Source organism: Scyliorhinus torazame, chromosome 2 (assembly GCF_047496885.1).
Source record: "Scyliorhinus torazame isolate Kashiwa2021f chromosome 2, sScyTor2.1, whole genome shotgun sequence".
Classification (NCBI taxonomy): domain Eukaryota; kingdom Metazoa; phylum Chordata; class Chondrichthyes; order Carcharhiniformes; family Scyliorhinidae; genus Scyliorhinus; species Scyliorhinus torazame.
The window spans coordinates 359,477,456-359,495,714 of record NC_092708.1 but is presented as its reverse complement, the minus strand read 5'-3'; the positions used below and the strand labels follow the sequence as shown (position 1 = coordinate 359,495,714).

Sequence of the window (18,259 nt, the reverse complement as noted above, 5' to 3'; positions counted from 1 at the left end):
GACATCCTACCAGGTTCTACTTTCAATTAGTTTGATCACCAAGGGCCCAATTTTCACTCTTAATGTGAATAGGTTTTGAAAGAGCTACAAATCTCACCCAGAATCTCAGAAGGCAAATAAAATAGTGAGTACATCACAGCCAAACCCACAGCATTTTCAACAGGGGTCAAGGAAATGTAATCAAGATGGTAAACTCTGTCTGTCCCCTCGTTAGATGAATTACAGTCACTCAACTACACCCGAGCTGCAACTTCCTTGTCAATCTGGCTCAGGATGAGTTTTGAATCAATATTATTTATTGAAGTGTTGTAGTAATTGCAAAAGTTCCTTCCACTTTGATTCCATGGTGCCCGTTTCACATACCAGAAACATTCAATTCAGACCTTGCAATTTCTGGAAATTTATTTTACAACATATAAATCACTGGATGATAACTGACCAAGATGCGCCTAGTTCACCTTTGAAAATCCCAACAACTGTATGATACAATTAGAATGGTGTTGTTGATCAGTCATGGCAATCAGTCTCTATAAATTAATCTAAAGTAGGCCCAAACATGAAGCAAGGAAAATCTTGGATGAAAACTTTGGGTTCAAATTTACATGTTCCTAACAAGCATATTACACCTACAATGTTAAGCCTCATTTACTAATGTATACTCAAAATATTTTCTGAAATAAATTGATCATTTGTTTTTGAAGGATCATTAAACTTTTAGGTTTTAATGCTAGATTTCCTCAGCAAATCCCAAGTGTACTTTCAATTAGGCAATGCCATATGTTTTAAGAATAATTGCATTTTATACCATGAATCTGATACCCTGTATAATAAATCTGATGACATTAACACCCCACCCACATGGTTAACATCCCGAGTTATTTGAGTCCACTTACGGGCCGAAGGTCAAATCATTCCCACCCAGTGAAGTTTTACATCACCAACTTTGAATTCACTCCAACACAGTGCAGATGCAAAGGGAAGTAAGTTGAATCTTAAAGTCGCAATCCAATTAAATAATTTGTGCTACATTTTAACTTTGGCATTCAGAAAATCACCATAGGGACAACTCTGATATCTCCACAGTGAAAAGGAAAGGTCATAGAACATTACAGCGCAGTACAGGCCCTTCGGCCCTCGATGTTGCGCCGACCTGTGAAACCACTCTAGCCCATCTACACTATTCCCTTATCGTCCATATGTATATCCAATGACTATTTGAATGCCCTTAGTATTGGCGAGTCCACTACTGTTGCAGGCAGGGCATTCCACGCCCTTACTACTCTCTGAGTAAAGAACCTACCTCTGACATCTGTCCTATATCTATCTCCCCTCAATTTAAAGTTATGTCCCCTCGTGCTAGACATCACCATCTGAGGAAAAAGGCTCTCACTGTCCACCCTATCTAATCCTCTGATCATCTTATATGCCTCAATTAAGTCACCTCTTAACCTTCCTCTAACGAAAACAGCCTCAATTCCCTCAGCCTTCTCTCATAAGATCTTCCCTCCATACCAGGCAACATTCTGGCAAGTTTAGCAATATAATTTAATTTACATGGAATCCTTGTGGCCCTCGAGTAGGGTCTATTTTCCCCGGCCCTTAAAGGATACCTTGGGCCAAGCTTCCCTACCAATCACCACCCCTCTCACAAAAAAAAATGCAAATATTCCCAATCCATGTCCTTCCTCACTTTCAATGCCGGGGACCATTTCCCTGGGTCCTGAGTGGCAGGCGGTCTTACCGTACCCAACTTTCCACACCTTGCCCCCTTGTATTGGCATCCTGATGTCTTCAGCAGGGAGTTTGTTTCAGGATCAAAGAGTTTTCTGAGCCTCACACTCAGGGCGGTTAGACAGATCCACTCCCGCTCTGGTACCCACTTCTCTACATTCCCACTCCAAGTTAAAACAGACCTACAAATCCATAACGGATACATAATCTCACCCGAGAATTTAAATATGCATTGGAATTATCTAAACCTCCAATAGGTACAAGGATGGATCTCTGGATAGATTGGAAAATTCTTACCTCCATCGTATTCATTGGAGTTTCACTGAAGTAGTTTTGTTTATTTATGATGAGACACAATGTATTCTGTAATAGATTTAGATGTTTTCATTCTGCTGGGTTTAAGCTACTTCCAATTATTAAAATGTCTCCAACATTTTGGTTATTTTAAGGATATAGAATTTTTGATGCATCATCTTGTATTATTACATATCTTTCAGTCATGCAAAATTTTGAATAGAATCTAATGTAACATTTGAAATATTAAAGTTAATCTTTAACCCCAAAAAGAGGTCTGACTCAACATTTAAATGCTACCTTTACGTCTATATTGAAGAACTTGTTCCTTCTTTCCTATCACACAGAAGATACAACCTTCGAACAAAGCCTTATTATTCTCCAGAGATGGAATTGTATTGGGACCTCTTCCAAAAATGCCAGTTGAATTATAGGATAGTATGAGGTGCATAGGAACGGGATTAGGCCCTTTAGTTCCTCAATTCTGTTCCACCATTCAATCAGACCATGGTTGATCTGCACCTATCTCCATATGCCTTTGCCCCATATCCCTTAAAAACCGTTGGCTACCAAAAATTAGGAGTATTGAAAAGCAATGTTTGGAGCAACGTTAGGCGTATCTAAAAATGACATTCCAATCTGCTGAAACTACGGCACAGGATTACATAGATGCAAAACAGCAGAAGCAGCATCCAGAACAAAGCAACTCTCCAACTAACGGATCAGATCAAAGCTCTGCAGTTCTGCCTCATCCAGTTGTGAATGGCTGTGATAAATTAAACGAACAAAAGGAAGGCGCTCCATGATCATTCCCAATGGTGGTACATCCCAGAACTGGAGCACAAAGGTAACTTTGAGGTTTTTAGGCCCATAGAGATATTGGTGGACCACTTAGCCCCTTTAACTTTGTTCCGGCCGCCATTCAATGACAGCATGGCTGATCTGCAACTTAACTCCATGAGGGGCTTTGCCTTGTATCCCTTAACACGTTGGGCTAACAAAAGAAAAAAAAACATTCTCAGTTCTAACATTAACAATCTACCTAGCATTAACTACCCTTTGTGCATGATAGTTCCAAACTTCTATTATCCTTTTGTGAAAGAATTCAACTCCTGAAAAGTCAGCCTCAATTTTATCCCCCCCCCAGGTCCTGGATTCTCCAACCACCAGAGAGTTTCTCCTAATCTACCCCATTGGGCTTTAATATCTTGTAATACAGCCCCATGTTTTGATTATTTCTTGTACCTATTCATATGTCCCTGGATCACCAAGTCTCTTTGGGCCTTCACTGTGACTACCTTTTCACTATTTAGAAAGTTAAGGTCCAAAATGGATGACCTTACATTTGCCAGTTTTGATCATTCCCTTAAAATATCAAAATCAATTTATAACTTTAGGCTTCCAGCTACACAGCTTACAATGATGCCTATCTTTCCGTCATCAGCAAATTTGGATGAGTGACTTTGGTCATCCAAGTCGTTAATAAAATCAAATGCCAGCCTGTGTTTTTGAAAGAAGTGATGTAGCACGTAACAAATACTGAGACATAGAAAAAATAAAATACTGAATGCGTTGTACATTGATTGTAAAGTTATCTTGTAGATAGGGTGCATCCAGAAATTATTCATGCCTAATGATTGGCTACACTTTTGTTGAATGATTATGTTGGTTATTGCAGGAGACTTTTCCCTTTCTTGTGACTGAAAGCCTCCCAACTGCTGAGCAGATAAGGAGCAAAGAGAAATGCATCAACTATGGTTGGAATATATAATCGCTTAAGCAATTTTGTTAAATTTCAAGGCAAGATTCCCTGAATCAGAATAAAGTAGTATTTTGAATCAAAAACATTTCTTTCCAGTATCAATGAGGTCAAAAGGATCTGTACAATATTAAGCAGACAGTTGGAGCTTAACATGAGAAAAGATATGTTAATTCACAATGCCATAGGAGGCATGGTTGTAATGGGCCCTATTTTGTAGCTCATTGTCAAAGATTGAATCAGAAAATTGTATGGACATGTTTCAATCACTGAAACTGTTCAAATGTATTGCCATAGAGCCATTAGACAGTGATTACCAGTGAAAACATGTTTTGACCTTTCATAACTTATTTTGCTTATTTTCAATCCTGGGTTTCATTTTTAAAAACAAAAACTCTATATCAGAAATTATACAGTACGTCTTCAACAATTGCAACGTGAAACTAATCAATGTTTCAAACATAACCACAGGTCAGAAATCCTGATCTGAGCTAACCCACCGCAGCCTAGCTGCTATTCAGCAGCAGCAGTATAAACACATTTTGCCAGTGAGTGGCATTTTTCTTTCTTGTTTAAAGGTCATAAAATCTCACATATCACGTGTGTGATTTGCAACCGAGAAATATCATCTAGGTTAATAGATATTTTTCTAAAGCTAGAATTTTCTTTTAAAAACTCTCAAGTAATCAATCCTAGGAACTTCCATTACAAACAATGTTGGTTAGCATCCTTAAAACATGCTTCAGTCATTCACAATTCTGATTTGGATATTATTCTTAATATTATTTGGGTTGTTCTGTCTGTATCACAAAATCTATCTGCAAATATAGATATATAAACGGAATAAAATGTTAAATTCAAATATTGTGGTACAATAAATATTCTACTAATCCAAATGTACCTTAAATCAAATCAGGACATTGGAGCATTGAAAAGTACTGCTTACCCAGTGACTTGCACCAGAGTTAAAATTAAAGTTTATACAGCATAATTATCTTAATGAAACATGTGGATTTTATTGAACTGGTATGTGCCCAGTTTTAGCAGGAAATCAGAAGGCAACCCAATGCTGCATAAAGGAAAATAAAATAAATTAATTGGGGCACAAACACCAAAATGTTTCTTTGCCAACCAAGAGAACAGATATGGTGGTTTTCCTCGTGTTTTCTCACTCGTGAGATGAGGGCTCCTCTTCTCAGATTGGAGACCTGCAAAACTATTTTTTTTTATTTTTAAAAAAAGGTAAATTGACAATGCAGGGGGATAGATTGAAAATAAGTAGCTTTTACCAGATTATTGCTCTCTTTTCATTTTTTTATGACATTGATTTGCTGCCAAAAAATGAATTATCAGGTCACAGAATCGAAGGATGCTTCTGATGCTACAAGGATTTCAAGAATTTGTTAATACCACAGCAATATATTCACATGCAAATTTAAAGTTATCCTTCCATTGCATCTCGAATGTTCGCAGCCATGATGGGTGTTAGGGATACCACAATTGGCCTTAGTGTCCCTGGATTCCAATGGGAAATTCTACAAGGACTCTCAATACTGTTTCTTATCAAGTGACATCTATTGAAGGCTCACATGCCTATATATTATGAGAGAGAGAGAGAGAGAGAGAGAAAGAGAGTAAGGGTTAATATGTGAAACCTTTTACAAACAAATAAAGCTCCCAGCACACACCCTCACAGATTGCTTTGTGAGTTACTAGAGAGTTCCCTGCAAGGAAACTCAGTTTGTATAGAACTGGGGATGAATTTGCAAAAAAGGAAATTTTAAAAAGGAATTTTATAAACAATTTAATTACTTCTTTCTTAGGTTTCGAAGCAGAGTTACAATTTGTGTTTAAACACAGACTCAAAATAACGATTTTAGCTTTTATAAATGCGTCGTAACTCTTTATTAAACCTCTTCACAACAATCTGTTTGTTGCCGAGTTCTGCATTTATAGCTTTACTAAAACCTGATAATCAACCTCAAAATCTTCATAGTAATGTATTAAGCCAGTGAATAACCAGCATCTTGCACCAAAATACAACTTTGTACTATCAAAACATTAAAAACATTAAAAGTGTTTTAAGCTTATATCAGTTGAAAAATTACCCATTCAGCTCTGGCTTTTTTCCCCTTCTCTATACAACAGGTTAAGCTAATTTCTCGCAGACTAATAACATGAACTTTGGGATGCTTTAATTGTTGTTACAGTACTATAATCAGGTGAAATAAGTCTGGTTTTTGTTCGTACAGCTTTGTGAACCAACAAAAAGTACTGTAGATGATGACTTTAAAGAAAATATGTCGAGTGGGAACTGGTGATGAGAGAACATATTTGAACGTTTAACAGAAGAGTGCATCAAAAGTAAAATACACAATAGCCATTTGACTTTTCAAATTTCTTCCAACAGAGTTGAAGAAGGAAACCAAACACAAATTATGAACAAATGCTACTTTCATTAAAAAAAGTTGTCCAGGTTTTTTTTTTTAAACATGTCACAAATGTTTCGCAGCATACTGGCAGTCAACTCCTGGAGTAGAATTTATAGTTTTCAAGAGTATTCCCAAGTGCTATTACACAATTGCATACTGTTCATATAAAAGGTCCCGTATTTTATAATAGTCTTCACACAAACATCCCTCCAGTCCAATGCGTCCTGTCTCAGTCTGAAAAGAAAACAGAAAGGGCAAGATGAATTCAAAAGCCGGATCTTCCCATTTTCAGAATTGATGTCAGTGATAGGATTTAGAATTTAGCAACTGCTGCATTTTCTTATGTAGAGAGATCAGCTACCTGGACACATGCTCATTTTGCTGCACATCTGATTATGACAATGAATAAGTTGTAGAAAATGCTTAAATTCCATTCCCGTTTACAACACATTTTGTTCAATAAGGATATTACAAACATAAATCCACAAGTCGTCTTCCTGGCTTCTCAGATTGTTGCAAACCAAAGGGAAAGTATTCTCTACTAACGTAGGAACATGTATCATTCAGTAAAACTATCTTGCTTCTGTCAGATGTTTGTACTTTGCAGGGCGTCAATCAATACAGAAATATACTTCTGACTAAAAATACTCACTCTTCGAACAGCCACCAAATTGTTGCAGACCAGCACACCTCCAACAAATTCTGCTTGAATACCTTCCCGTAAAAGAACTTGTTTAAAATCGGATAACCGTGGCTCATTAATGAAGACTGCTTGATGACCAGGAACCTAAAACAAACATCATTTAAAAATTCAATTGAATTCACTAAATGCAGTTTTGTATTTTTACAGTTATGAGAATTCACATAGTTAGCACAACAAATGTGATGATTTACAGGGCACAGTCAGAAATGATTTCCAAAGCATGCACCTCAAGGATAGATGCCTGGAAACAATAGTTTTTCTTTCAAATTAAATCTAATAATATGGAACAGATTTACTGGTCCTAGAGAGAGAAAGCGGACCAATTGCCTCTTGATAGTTACCACTGACCACTGCAACATTTTATGTTTAACCAGGAGTACTGGGCCAGAATTTTGTTAATTTGCAATATTTGTGTGTTAAATGCGCCAAATTATTGCTTTATATTAACCAGCAGACATAAGGCACAGTGAGTCAGACTGTTAACTTTAAGAAACAACAGGAAATCAATCTCTAACTATTCTGGTCACGGTGATAGATGATTTCAGAGGAAAACATTCTGAAGGCCGACCCCACCAAGTGTTTGGACAAAAGCCATCAACTGAAATGTTAACCGTATGCTGCTTTCTGCACAGGTGCGGTATGACCTGTTGATTGCTTCCAATGGTTTCTGTTGTTAATTGAGAGGTTTGATTACTTTATCTTTAGGACAATGGAGATTGTTAGATTTGATTTGTTTTTTGTATTTAATCTTAGAACCTGGGTGAAGCAGGTAAGATCACATTTATTGTCTGTCCTTGGCTGGCCTGAGATAATGGTAATCATCAATCCTCATTGTGATGCTGCTCCTATCATAGCATTAGGCAGGGAAATCAAAGATTTAGTGATAATAAAGAAAGTAGCAACATGTGTCCAGGTTAGGATAATGTGTGACTTCAAAACGGGTTTGCAAGCTGTGTTACTCTCATTGTATTGATGCTTTATGCCTTCCAGGCGAGAGAAGTTGTGGGAATCGTTGTTGAAGTAGGTTTGATAAATTATTGCAATACGTTTTGCAAATAGTACATTCTAGTTACAGTGCATTGGTGGCTGGGGTCCCTAATTAATTAAGTCACACAGGGATAATCAAAGGGATTGCTTTTTCCTAGATGATGTTGATCTTCCTGGGTGTTATCAAGGTGAGTGTGGGCATTCCATTCCATTTTGAGCTTTGTAGTGTTTTGATGTGGTTGGTCCAGTTAAACTTCAGGTCAATGGAACCCTCAGAACATTGTTGATGGGTGGTGTTGAAGGTGAGGGGAAGTGATCCGGGTCTTTTATTGACGAAGGTGGTCAGAGTGGGACTTTTAAGTCGTTTGAATTTTCCCTGCCACTTCTCAGCCTAAGCTTGCCATGTTACTCACATCCTGCTGTAGGCTGACATGGCTGTTCTATTATCAGTCGTTGTGAATGGAACTGAAAACGGCAGACTCATTAGCAAACAGCCTCACTTAACATTGTGGCACAGAGAGGAAAATTGTGCTGAGTATGGTTATACCAAGGATGCTGGCCTCAAGAACACCGACAGTGATGCCATGGGCCACAACCATTGGCCTCTGACAGACTTGATCTTCCTGTGTGTTATCATGCCACCAGCCATTCAGTTCCCAGTGAACTCACTTTTGCTGGACCTCACTAGTGCTTAAGCGGTTGAGTGTTGCCTTGATGTCAAGTGCAGTTACTTTTACTTCTCCTCCAACATTCGGCTCTTGGCCGAATCGAGACTAAGATATGGTTAGGAGCCAAAATGTTCTGGCAGAGCCCAAAGTAAGCATCAGCAAGCAGATTATTGGCAAGTGCTGCTAGATTATTGTTGTATCATTATTAATTTTCCATCGTTTTTTAAATATTTAGATGGTGGGCAATGGATTGGTCATTAGCTAGATTAAAATTGTCTTAATAGCTCTTAAATAAAACCTTTACCAGAGAAAGCCGCAAACTGTAAACTTAAGTATAGCTGGCTTGAAAATGATTTTCCACTTAGAAAAACCGTAGAGTTACACTTTTCTAATTTTGATGGTAGGAACAATAATAGGAAAGAGACAATTTTCGCTGCAAAAACCATTAGGTTCATTCACAGATTTTATGGAGAATCAATCAGTTTGCTGATTTACAATTGTATCTTAACTCATTGGAGTGCTTTTCAGTTCACCTTTCGTGGAGATGGGAGAGTGGTCAAGGTGACTACTGCAAGATGACAGTGACCAGACACACAACGATGGCTTTCACAGTCCAAAGTCAAACTATTGTTCAACTAAATATTGGACAGTAAAGCAACACATGGGATCATACTAAACACAAAATCCTGTTACATAAGCAAACATGACCAGACATAATATTTAATAAAAACCATGAATTTTGCAACATAGCTATAGTAACTTTTCCTATTTTAAGAATGAATGATTACAATTCTATTCACTCCAGCAATGTTATTAGTTCTGACGGCAAAACCAGTAGTTATTTATACCACCGATTTATTTTTTAATACTCATCCTTATTCCCACTATTAACCATCTTTCAATATTTACTATCAACGATTAAGAAATTCTGAATTTATTCTTTGCTTCCCAATGCATATAAAAAGAAAACATTGAAAGCACCAATTTGGAAACAATGTATTTTTCACAGCAATGATTGAAAGCAAAACCAAAACGTTTTTATAGATAGGATCAGGATGTAACATTTTCTGACACCACACAAGGAACATATTGCTCTTTTGAGTGGATCATGCTTACTTGCATTCCTCTTATTATTAAAATGAATCTTACCGTACATTAATTAAGAGGTTTGTTGACATTTTACAGTTAAAGAATAAATTAGTGCCATAATTAAGTGCTTACTTAAAATACAAATTAAATACATACAATGAATAATTGCTGTACAAGAAGTGGTTTAAAGAGATGGTTAATGAAACAAAACTAATACTTTGGTTCCATCAACCCCCCTTCCAGAAAATAACCAAATATTTATTTCAATATTTATGGTTCCTGGCAAGGACGATGGCTTAATATTAATTAGATTCGTAAATTTTAATTAAATTTATGTTTCAGTCACGCAACTATCAAATTCTACTGACTGTTTATAAGCTTTAATCTATTGTTCCCAGTCTCTCAAATCAATTACACACTGAAGTGGGGAGAAAAAACAGATCAGTCATTAACAAGATGCCTCAACATCAAAGTCGTTCTACAAGTAACACATCTTGACACTTAATTTAAACTAATACAAGTCATTCTCTTTCAAGTGAGGCAATTGAAGTGTGCTCCCAAATCTGATGTTTTTACACCTCAGGTACTTTTTGTTGTATCTGGGAATCAAATAATGCCCCATTTATTTCAATTAATCGCTTATTAGTGCCAATTACGGATGTGTAACCATCAAGTATGGAAAACCTCCATTTTGTCTATAATGAAATCTGATATTTCCAAAGTTTAATAATCTATAGATGTGTTTGCTGAAAAGATAAATTGAGTGAATTTAGAATAGATTATACTGCTTTAATCCCAAGTAATTTGCATGTTTCCAGAAATCGATTGGCTGGTAAATACTTGTCCATGGGGCTGAATTCTCCGCCGCATGACACCAGAAACTCGAATTGCAATCGGGCGGAGAATCCGGTGTCCAGCCAAAATAGAGGTCCATGCACGACGCCGATTCGGACGCCATTCTCCCCCTCCCTGGTGGCGAAAGCAAGGTTTGCGCCCTGCGTTGGCATGCAATTAAATGTTATTAATTTGCATGCAGTTAAATGTTATTAGCAGGTTGGACACTGCATGCTCCGCCCTTTTGCGATGCTCCACTCCTCTCAGACGGGGGTCTCACACATGTAAATTAAGACTGGGCACCATGGCTCTAAGGGGGAGCAGAAGGCTAAAAAAACACTGAAAATCCATTGAAAACTGTCGGGCTTGCTGGGGGGTGGCTGCCTGAGCCAGGGGCAGTAGCAGGTAGTGACTTGATGCCAAGGCGATGGATTTGCGCACCCCTCAGGATTGCTGTGGACTGGCTCAGACCACCATTGCTGCAGTCTGTCTTTTAAATGCTCCCCTTTGGTGATACTTACAGGAACCTGGCTGCTCACACTGAGTGCTGCCTGTGACCTTTAAATGATCAGAAGGCCTTTGTTCATCTTGGAGCCCACCCCGGCCGCCCCCTGGCCATCTCCAAACTCCAGCTGTATCATCAAGGGCCAAGCTTAATAAGAGCCCACCAGGTGTTGGCATTCCTCAGAAGCACTGCAGAGGAAGCAAGGGATCAGCAGAGGTCGCCCCAACAGAGGACAACTGTACTGGGACCTTTGGAACGCCCCCTGGTTCTCTGCCTCTCTCAGGGTAAAGGACTCACCGGTGAACCCCATCTCTCTGAATCACCAGCTGTCTCCTCCTGATGAGACTGGCAGCGCTGACTATCTCTGCCTCCACGTCCCATGCAGTGTTCAGGAGGGCAGGCATGACTCTGTGGCCCACGCTGGGGAAGAAGGTGTCCCTCCGCTCCTACCTGGCATGGAGATGTGGGTCCACCTCAGACTCCCGAACTTTTTTTTGGGGGGGGGCAGTTCTTCTGTAATCCATCATGGTAGCTGCAGTGAGTGTGTGGTAAGTGGAGCGCTTAAAAACAGCAAAAAACTGCCTGAGTTTTTGGCGCGAACTCCGGCCCCAAAGGTTAGAATGACTGCAGGGCCTGGAATTGCTCGGAATTCGCAACAGCAGAGTGACGGCTCATTTGCATGTCCTGATTTACTCACCGAATAGCACCCCCAATGAGAATGCAAACAGCATGCATATCAGTCCCAGCCTCAGCACTTAAGTCTCCCAAACTGAGAATTTCACCCATAGTCTATGCAAGAAAAAGCTAGAGCACCTCTGTAATCCAGAATAACAATATTGTAACATTATCTTAAAACAGAAGATGGAACAACTAGGTTACTTAAATGTGAATATACATTGCCCAAAACAAAATTTGGTTTTAAACACTAAAACCCATTGACATTATAGGACTTCAGCAAATCCAAGTACTTGCAAAGTCAAATCAACATTGGTTATTGTCTGATCTGCAAGAAAATTAATATTGGTGATCTACTAATGCACCTTCCAAACCAGCAATCTGTAGAAGGATAAGGGCAGCAGGTGCATGAAGCATCACCCCTTGCAACTGCCCCTCCAGGTGATACAGTATCCTCACTTGGAAAGATAATTCTGTTCCTTCATTGTAGCTGGGTCAAAATATGAACACCCTACCTTACAGCACAGGGGGAGTACCTGCACCACATCACTGCAGCAGTTCAAAGTTGCAGCTCATCACCCCCATCTCAATGGCAATTAGAGATGAGCAATAAATGATTGCTTTTCCAGCAACACTCCCATCCGATAAAAATAAATATCCATCTATTGCATTTAATTTCCATACCTCATTTGCTGATAATGGTTCCAGCGTGGGAATTACATCAAGATCTTCATTGGTCTCTTTTTCATCATCATCGAAGAGGCTCTTCATTGTTTTTTGCTGAGCTGCAACTTGCTCAGAGCTGTGTGTAGTTGAGGGAGCATCAACCTGCATTTCCCCCTCTTCATCCTCTCTTAACTCCCCCTCTTCCAGGACGACCCCAGTATCAACCTTTGCCACCCTCATGTCCAAGACACCATCAATCCAGGCTAACTCTGCATCCTTTGCTTTACAGAACTGAAGAGAACTGACTAAAGAGTCCTTTAGTCTAACCTGTGAGAATGAAATATCCAAATATTAGGAAATCATAGAATGATATGGCACAGAAGATCATTCAGCCCATCATGTCTGTGCTGGTTATGCAAAGATAAGGACAGCGGTTTTACTAGTACGCAAGTGTAGGAAACTATAATATGTTGATACACACTAAAACCTTCATATTTTTGAAACACATCTTTTTTGAAAGATGATATTTATGGAATTTAAATCAGAACATTTATAAATATTTGAGCAATTTCAGAGTTCATTTCAGACTTATTTTTTAACGCTTTCCTCTGATAATTTAAAACAAATTATTTCAGATCAAGGTCTTAAGCAATAATTCAATGGTTTCACTGGTTACTTTAAGCTTTTATCGATAGTTAGTGTGTCCTTCACTTTAACACAATTTTAATCTCTGAATAAATCAAAGTTCAGTGCTAACAACCGTAAGGATTTAATTTTCTCAACTGCTAAGCAGCTTATTATTTGCGTTGCTGTAATTTGCTTTAGAAAATATCAAATCTTGGCTTCACATAAAATTAATTAGCAGAAATATGTTGGGCTTCCGGCAGAGTTCCAGCGAATTAACAGAATATTAAATTTGTTAATTCTGTTCATTCAGTGCACATGCGTTACTATTTGAAATTGCAAATTATTCCTATCTCGTTGGAGAATCTTATATACAAGTGATGTTTCCAAAAATATGAAGATATAAATCAGCCACTCAGGGTTACATGCTTTTGATTAAATGTTTAAAGCAGCGGTACGGCAAAAAAGTTTTGATGCATGCTAGCTCTGAACTCAAGAAATTGTATTGTTACGTCTAATTTTTAAAAATATATATATATATTGTAGGGAAAAAAGCACCTTCTTATTTAGCCTCCTGGAAATACTCAAAAGGTTCCAAAGCAATTCATAGCCAAAAAAAAGTATTCTTTAAAGTGTTGTCACTGTTGTTAGATAGACAAGTGTGGCAATCAATTCACATACAACTCATGCCCAAAAATAGTTAATAAATGAATGGCTAATTAAGCTATTTTTGTAGTGTTGGTCAAAGGATAAGGTGCTTGTCAGGACACACTGTTCCTCTTTTAGTCGCACCTGCATAAGCAAATGGGGTCTTGGCTTAGTGTTGCATCTGAAAAACAGAACCTATAGTAATGCAGAGCTGATTCAGTACTGCCATGTAGTTATCAGCCTAGCAGGTACTAAACTCCGAGAGTTAGGATTGAATCCAGCATCTAACCTTCAACTACCAATTTTAAGTCATTATTATTCAGCCTATAAAATCAATTAAAATTAAGTAAAAGGCAGAAATCTAAACAGCCAGCAATTACTACATTACTCTTCATGTTGTATTACCTGGTAGATATGAGTCTCACTAGTAGCATCTATTGTTTCTTGAAGCTTTGGCGTGTAAACTTTAATGTCCTTTCCACCAAATGCTTTGCAGGATTCAGCAAGATCCTGGCTAGACTCTGGAGGCCCATGAACAATAATCAATTGCCGAGGTTTCATCTGATTAATAATTTTTTTGATAGAGTCACCATCTGAGCGTCCTTCATAATCAATATATGTCACTCTGGCTCTGTAAGGAAAAGTAAAATTATTTGATGAACTGGTCATTTTCGTGGAAGAAAAATAAGTTGCTTTTCTGCATACATGGCTCATCAGCTTTAAACATTTAAAAATATCTTACTAACCTGATTTCGATGGTTTCTAATGCTGAGATACACTTTGTTGGAACATCAGATAAGTCTTGATCCATAGGCTCCTCACCATTACTCAGACCAGAGTCAAGTTTGCTCTTTTCTTCTTCTGCTGCCTGAAGTTCCGGAACTAAGAAATCCTCAGCTCTGAAATAAAAGAGCAGCAATAAACACCAACAACGAGGCACAGAATGAGGAAGCTCAATTCTGGATTTCATATCTGCTTATATATGTGTCAAACAGAATGTTGAAATTATCTTTTTACAAAAATGTCGCTGTGAGGAAAATAAGTCAATTGTCCACACACAATGAGAAATATGGCAAATTTCAATGTAGCTGCAGAGGTTAAGTCGATCGATGACCTTGGACTAGACCGACATTTATTCACATCCAAAGCGGCTACAAGTGGGTACTGTCATTCTCCAAACAATCCAGACATTGTGTGTGAAAATAACTAAAGGGGAAAGGTCCAAAGAAAATGGGCGGGATTCCCCGACCCCCCCGCCGGGTCGGAGAATCCCCGGGGGGTGGCGTGAATCCCGCTCCGCCGCTCCGACTGCCGTATTCTCCGGCGCCAGTTTTCGGGCGGGAGCGGGGATCACGCCGCACCAGTCGGGGTCCATTGGCAGCGGCCCCCCCGGCAATTCTCCAGGCCTCAACTGGTCGATCGGCCGTCGGTTTCTGGCCAGTCCTGCCGGCGTCGATTGGACATGGTCCCACACAGCGGGACCTGGCTGGTAGACCGGCTGGTGCGGTCGTCGGGGGATCTGGCCCCAGGGGGGTCCCCCACGGTAGACTGGCCCGTGATCGGTGCCCACTGATCTGCGGGCGGGCCCGAGCCGTGGAGGCACTCCTTCCTTCCGCACCGGCCTCTGTAGGGCTCCGCCATGGCCGGCGCGGAGAACACACCCCCTTGCGCATGCGCTATAGTACGCCGGCCGGTCTGCACATGTGCGGAACCACACCGGTGGTTCTGCACATGCGCTAACTCGTGCCAGCCCTTCGCCGCCGGTTGGTGTGGCGGCAACCCCTCCAGCGCCGGCCTCGCCCCCGGAAGTGCGGAAAATTCCGCAACTTCCGGTCGGTCTGGCGCCGGAGTGGTTCGCACCACTTTTTACGCCAGCGTCAGGCCATCGCGGGGATTCGGGAGAATCCCGCTGGTTGTCGTTTTCCCTCTTTCTTTTAAATCCATATGAGCAAGCCTTTCATACAGCAGTTCTGAAACCAAAAATATTTGTACAGTATTTCTAACAGAGCAAAAACAGGCGAAGGCATAATCAGGTAAAAATGGACAAAAGGACAAACAATAATAATAACAACCTTTTATTGTCACAAGTATGAAGTTACTGTGAAAAGCCCCTAGTCGCCACATTCCGGCGCCTGTTCGGGTAAGCTGGTACGGGAATTGAACCCGCGCTGCTGGCCTTGTTCTGCATCACAAACCAGCTGTCTAGCCCAATGAGCTAAACCAGCCCATATCGTGTAAGCAACAAGAAAATCTCAAATCACAATTCCAAATGTTTATATTATTCAATCTTAGAAATACAGCGTACCATCAGTAAAATAAGCACAGCTACCATCTAGTCCCTTTCCCTCCTAGTTAAAACCTTCATTATTTTTATTATTTAATGGGATGTGAGAATTGCTGGCAAGGCCAGCATTTGTTACTCATCTCTAATTGCCCTTGATATGAAATCATAGCCAGGTTAAAAAAGACAGAACTGACCTCATATTTATTTCAAGTAATTGCACTTTAAACATTTCATGTTCCCACTAGGATCTTCTCAAAATGAATTCAACAACTGAAAGAAGAATCTATACTACAACATGAAACATATGAGTTAATTGTGTCATCTTGGAGGGGATTCAGAGGAGATGGCTAGAATGATGACAGAGCACAAAGGATATGGAGGAAGACAGCCAAATTTTGCTTACTTAAAATGAATGCACAAATTGGATCTACTGATGATTTTGTAAAATTTTGCATTTTTCAGCAAATAATAGTTTGCTTTGCATAAGGTATACTCATTGAGCTTGCATTGAAAAAAGTTGTACAGATCCACAACTTTGCTGAAACAAAGCATTAAGGGTTTCTGGGACAGCTGAGAGTGCTGAAAGGATTTCAAGTTGTGTGCATTTGCTGCACTGTCAATTTGCTGTGGCTGAGTGCAAGGAAGAAAAGCTAAAATTTTGCATCATAAAGCTGAATTTTTAAAATACATGTAGTGGCAAGAGTTTAATTCTGCTTCTTAAGGGTTTTCTGCTGTAAATGAGCACCTTTCAAGAAATATTTTTTAAAAACCACTTAACAGCACATATGCTATTAAGGAAGCTGGAAAAGGTGTAAAATTGGGATACGTTTTTCGGGTCACAGTTACAATTCCTAATTCTTTGGTTTGGAAGACAAATATAACACACTGGCTAAACATGAAATGAAATGAAAATGAAAATCGTTTATTGTCACAAGTAGGCTTCAATGAATTTACTGTGAAAAGTCGCTTGTCTCCACATTCCGGCGCCTGTTCGGGGAGGCCGTTATGGGAATTGAACCGTGCTGCTGGCCTGCCTTCAAAGCCAGCGATTTAGCCCTGTGCTAAACATTGTTAGGGACTGGAATGCACTGCCTGGAAATATGGTAGAGACAGGTTCAATCAAGGTATTCAAGGCATAGAATTATCTGAATAATCAACAATTCATTTTATTTTTTATAATTTAGAGTACCCAATTATTTTTTTACAATTTAGGGTGGCCAATCCACCTACCCTGCACATCTTTTTGGGTTGTGGGGGTGAGACCCACACAGACACGGGGAGTGTGCGCAACTCGACACGGACAGTGACCCGGGGCCAGATCAAACCCGGTTCCTCAGCGCTTAGAGGCAGCAGTGAGCAATTCATTTTAGACAACAATGGTGAAATTATCTTTGGAAATCCCACAAATAAAAATGAATACTACCATATCCCAGAAAATGTATGGATCCTGTACATTGTACATAATGTTAGAACAACAATTATACACAAGGTATTTCACATTGTTTGAATATTCATGACAAGGCCTTATTTTTTTGTAAGTTGTCCTCAAAACAAAGCAGCTGATCAACAATTTGCATAGTTGAAGCTGTCCATATTCATTATACCCAGTGATTTATCACATTCATATGTTGTTGCTAGTGCATTAGCCCAGAAAACCATTATTCAGACCAGGTTTACTTGACAGGAGCATCTGTCATTCAATACACAAAATTTGACATGGATGAATGGGATAATGCCAACTAAATTCCCGATTCATGTCCAGAATTAAAAGGAAGCAAAGAAAGTTGATACAGCTGTGACGTTTACACAGATTTCTGGCAATGCTGCACTGAAAATTTGCCCTAAAGATCAGGAGGAAGGTCCAGTACTCTGTGCTTCATGACTCCTTAAGTGTCATGAGTAAGTTACCTGGAAACAACGGATTTTCCAGAAAGTCTTAGTGTAAGAAATTAAAATAATGAAGGTGGGACAAATATTATTATACAAGTTTCCACAAAGTACAAAATTGAGATCAGAAATATTTATGAATCAGCAACAGGGATATATGAAGGTGCAGGCCCAACTCTATTTAAATGCTTAATTTTATCATTATTAAAATTTTAGCAGCAAAATATGGCTTCCATAATTCTGTAGTTCAGGAATAATCTGCACTCTCAGAACATCACAAACAGAATGTTCATGAAAATATGCTGCAAGTACTAAATTTTTGAATGTAGTGCTGTATTGTAAAACAATCTGGGATGCAGTGCCATCATGTGGTTAAGAAACATCAAATGTTGCCTTGTAACCAGACCTGGCAATAAATACTGCAGGCAAAGAAAATCAGTAAACATTTGGAGTGAGAGTTTTTTTGTTGTAAG

General features: G+C 39.2%; 1 protein-coding gene across 2 annotated transcripts in view; it reads right to left on the bottom strand.

The window, feature by feature from the left end:
- Positions 1-5,658: 5,658 nt before the first annotated feature.
- Positions 5,659-18,259, bottom strand: part of cpsf2 (cleavage and polyadenylation specific factor 2) — a 29,636-nt gene continuing 17,035 nt past the window's right edge. For both annotated transcript variants that reach the window (XM_072492270.1, XM_072492262.1), the window contains exons 11-15: positions 14,362-14,514; positions 14,021-14,246; positions 12,362-12,670; positions 6,869-7,003; positions 5,659-6,450 (exon numbers count right to left, since the gene is read on the bottom strand). In XM_072492270.1, the coding sequence (XP_072348371.1) occupies positions 6,358-6,450; positions 6,869-7,003; positions 12,362-12,670; positions 14,021-14,246; positions 14,362-14,514 (916 nt within the window). In that variant the 3' untranslated portion in view covers positions 5,659-6,357. The remainder of the gene's footprint in view (positions 6,451-6,868; positions 7,004-12,361; positions 12,671-14,020; positions 14,247-14,361; positions 14,515-18,259) is intronic.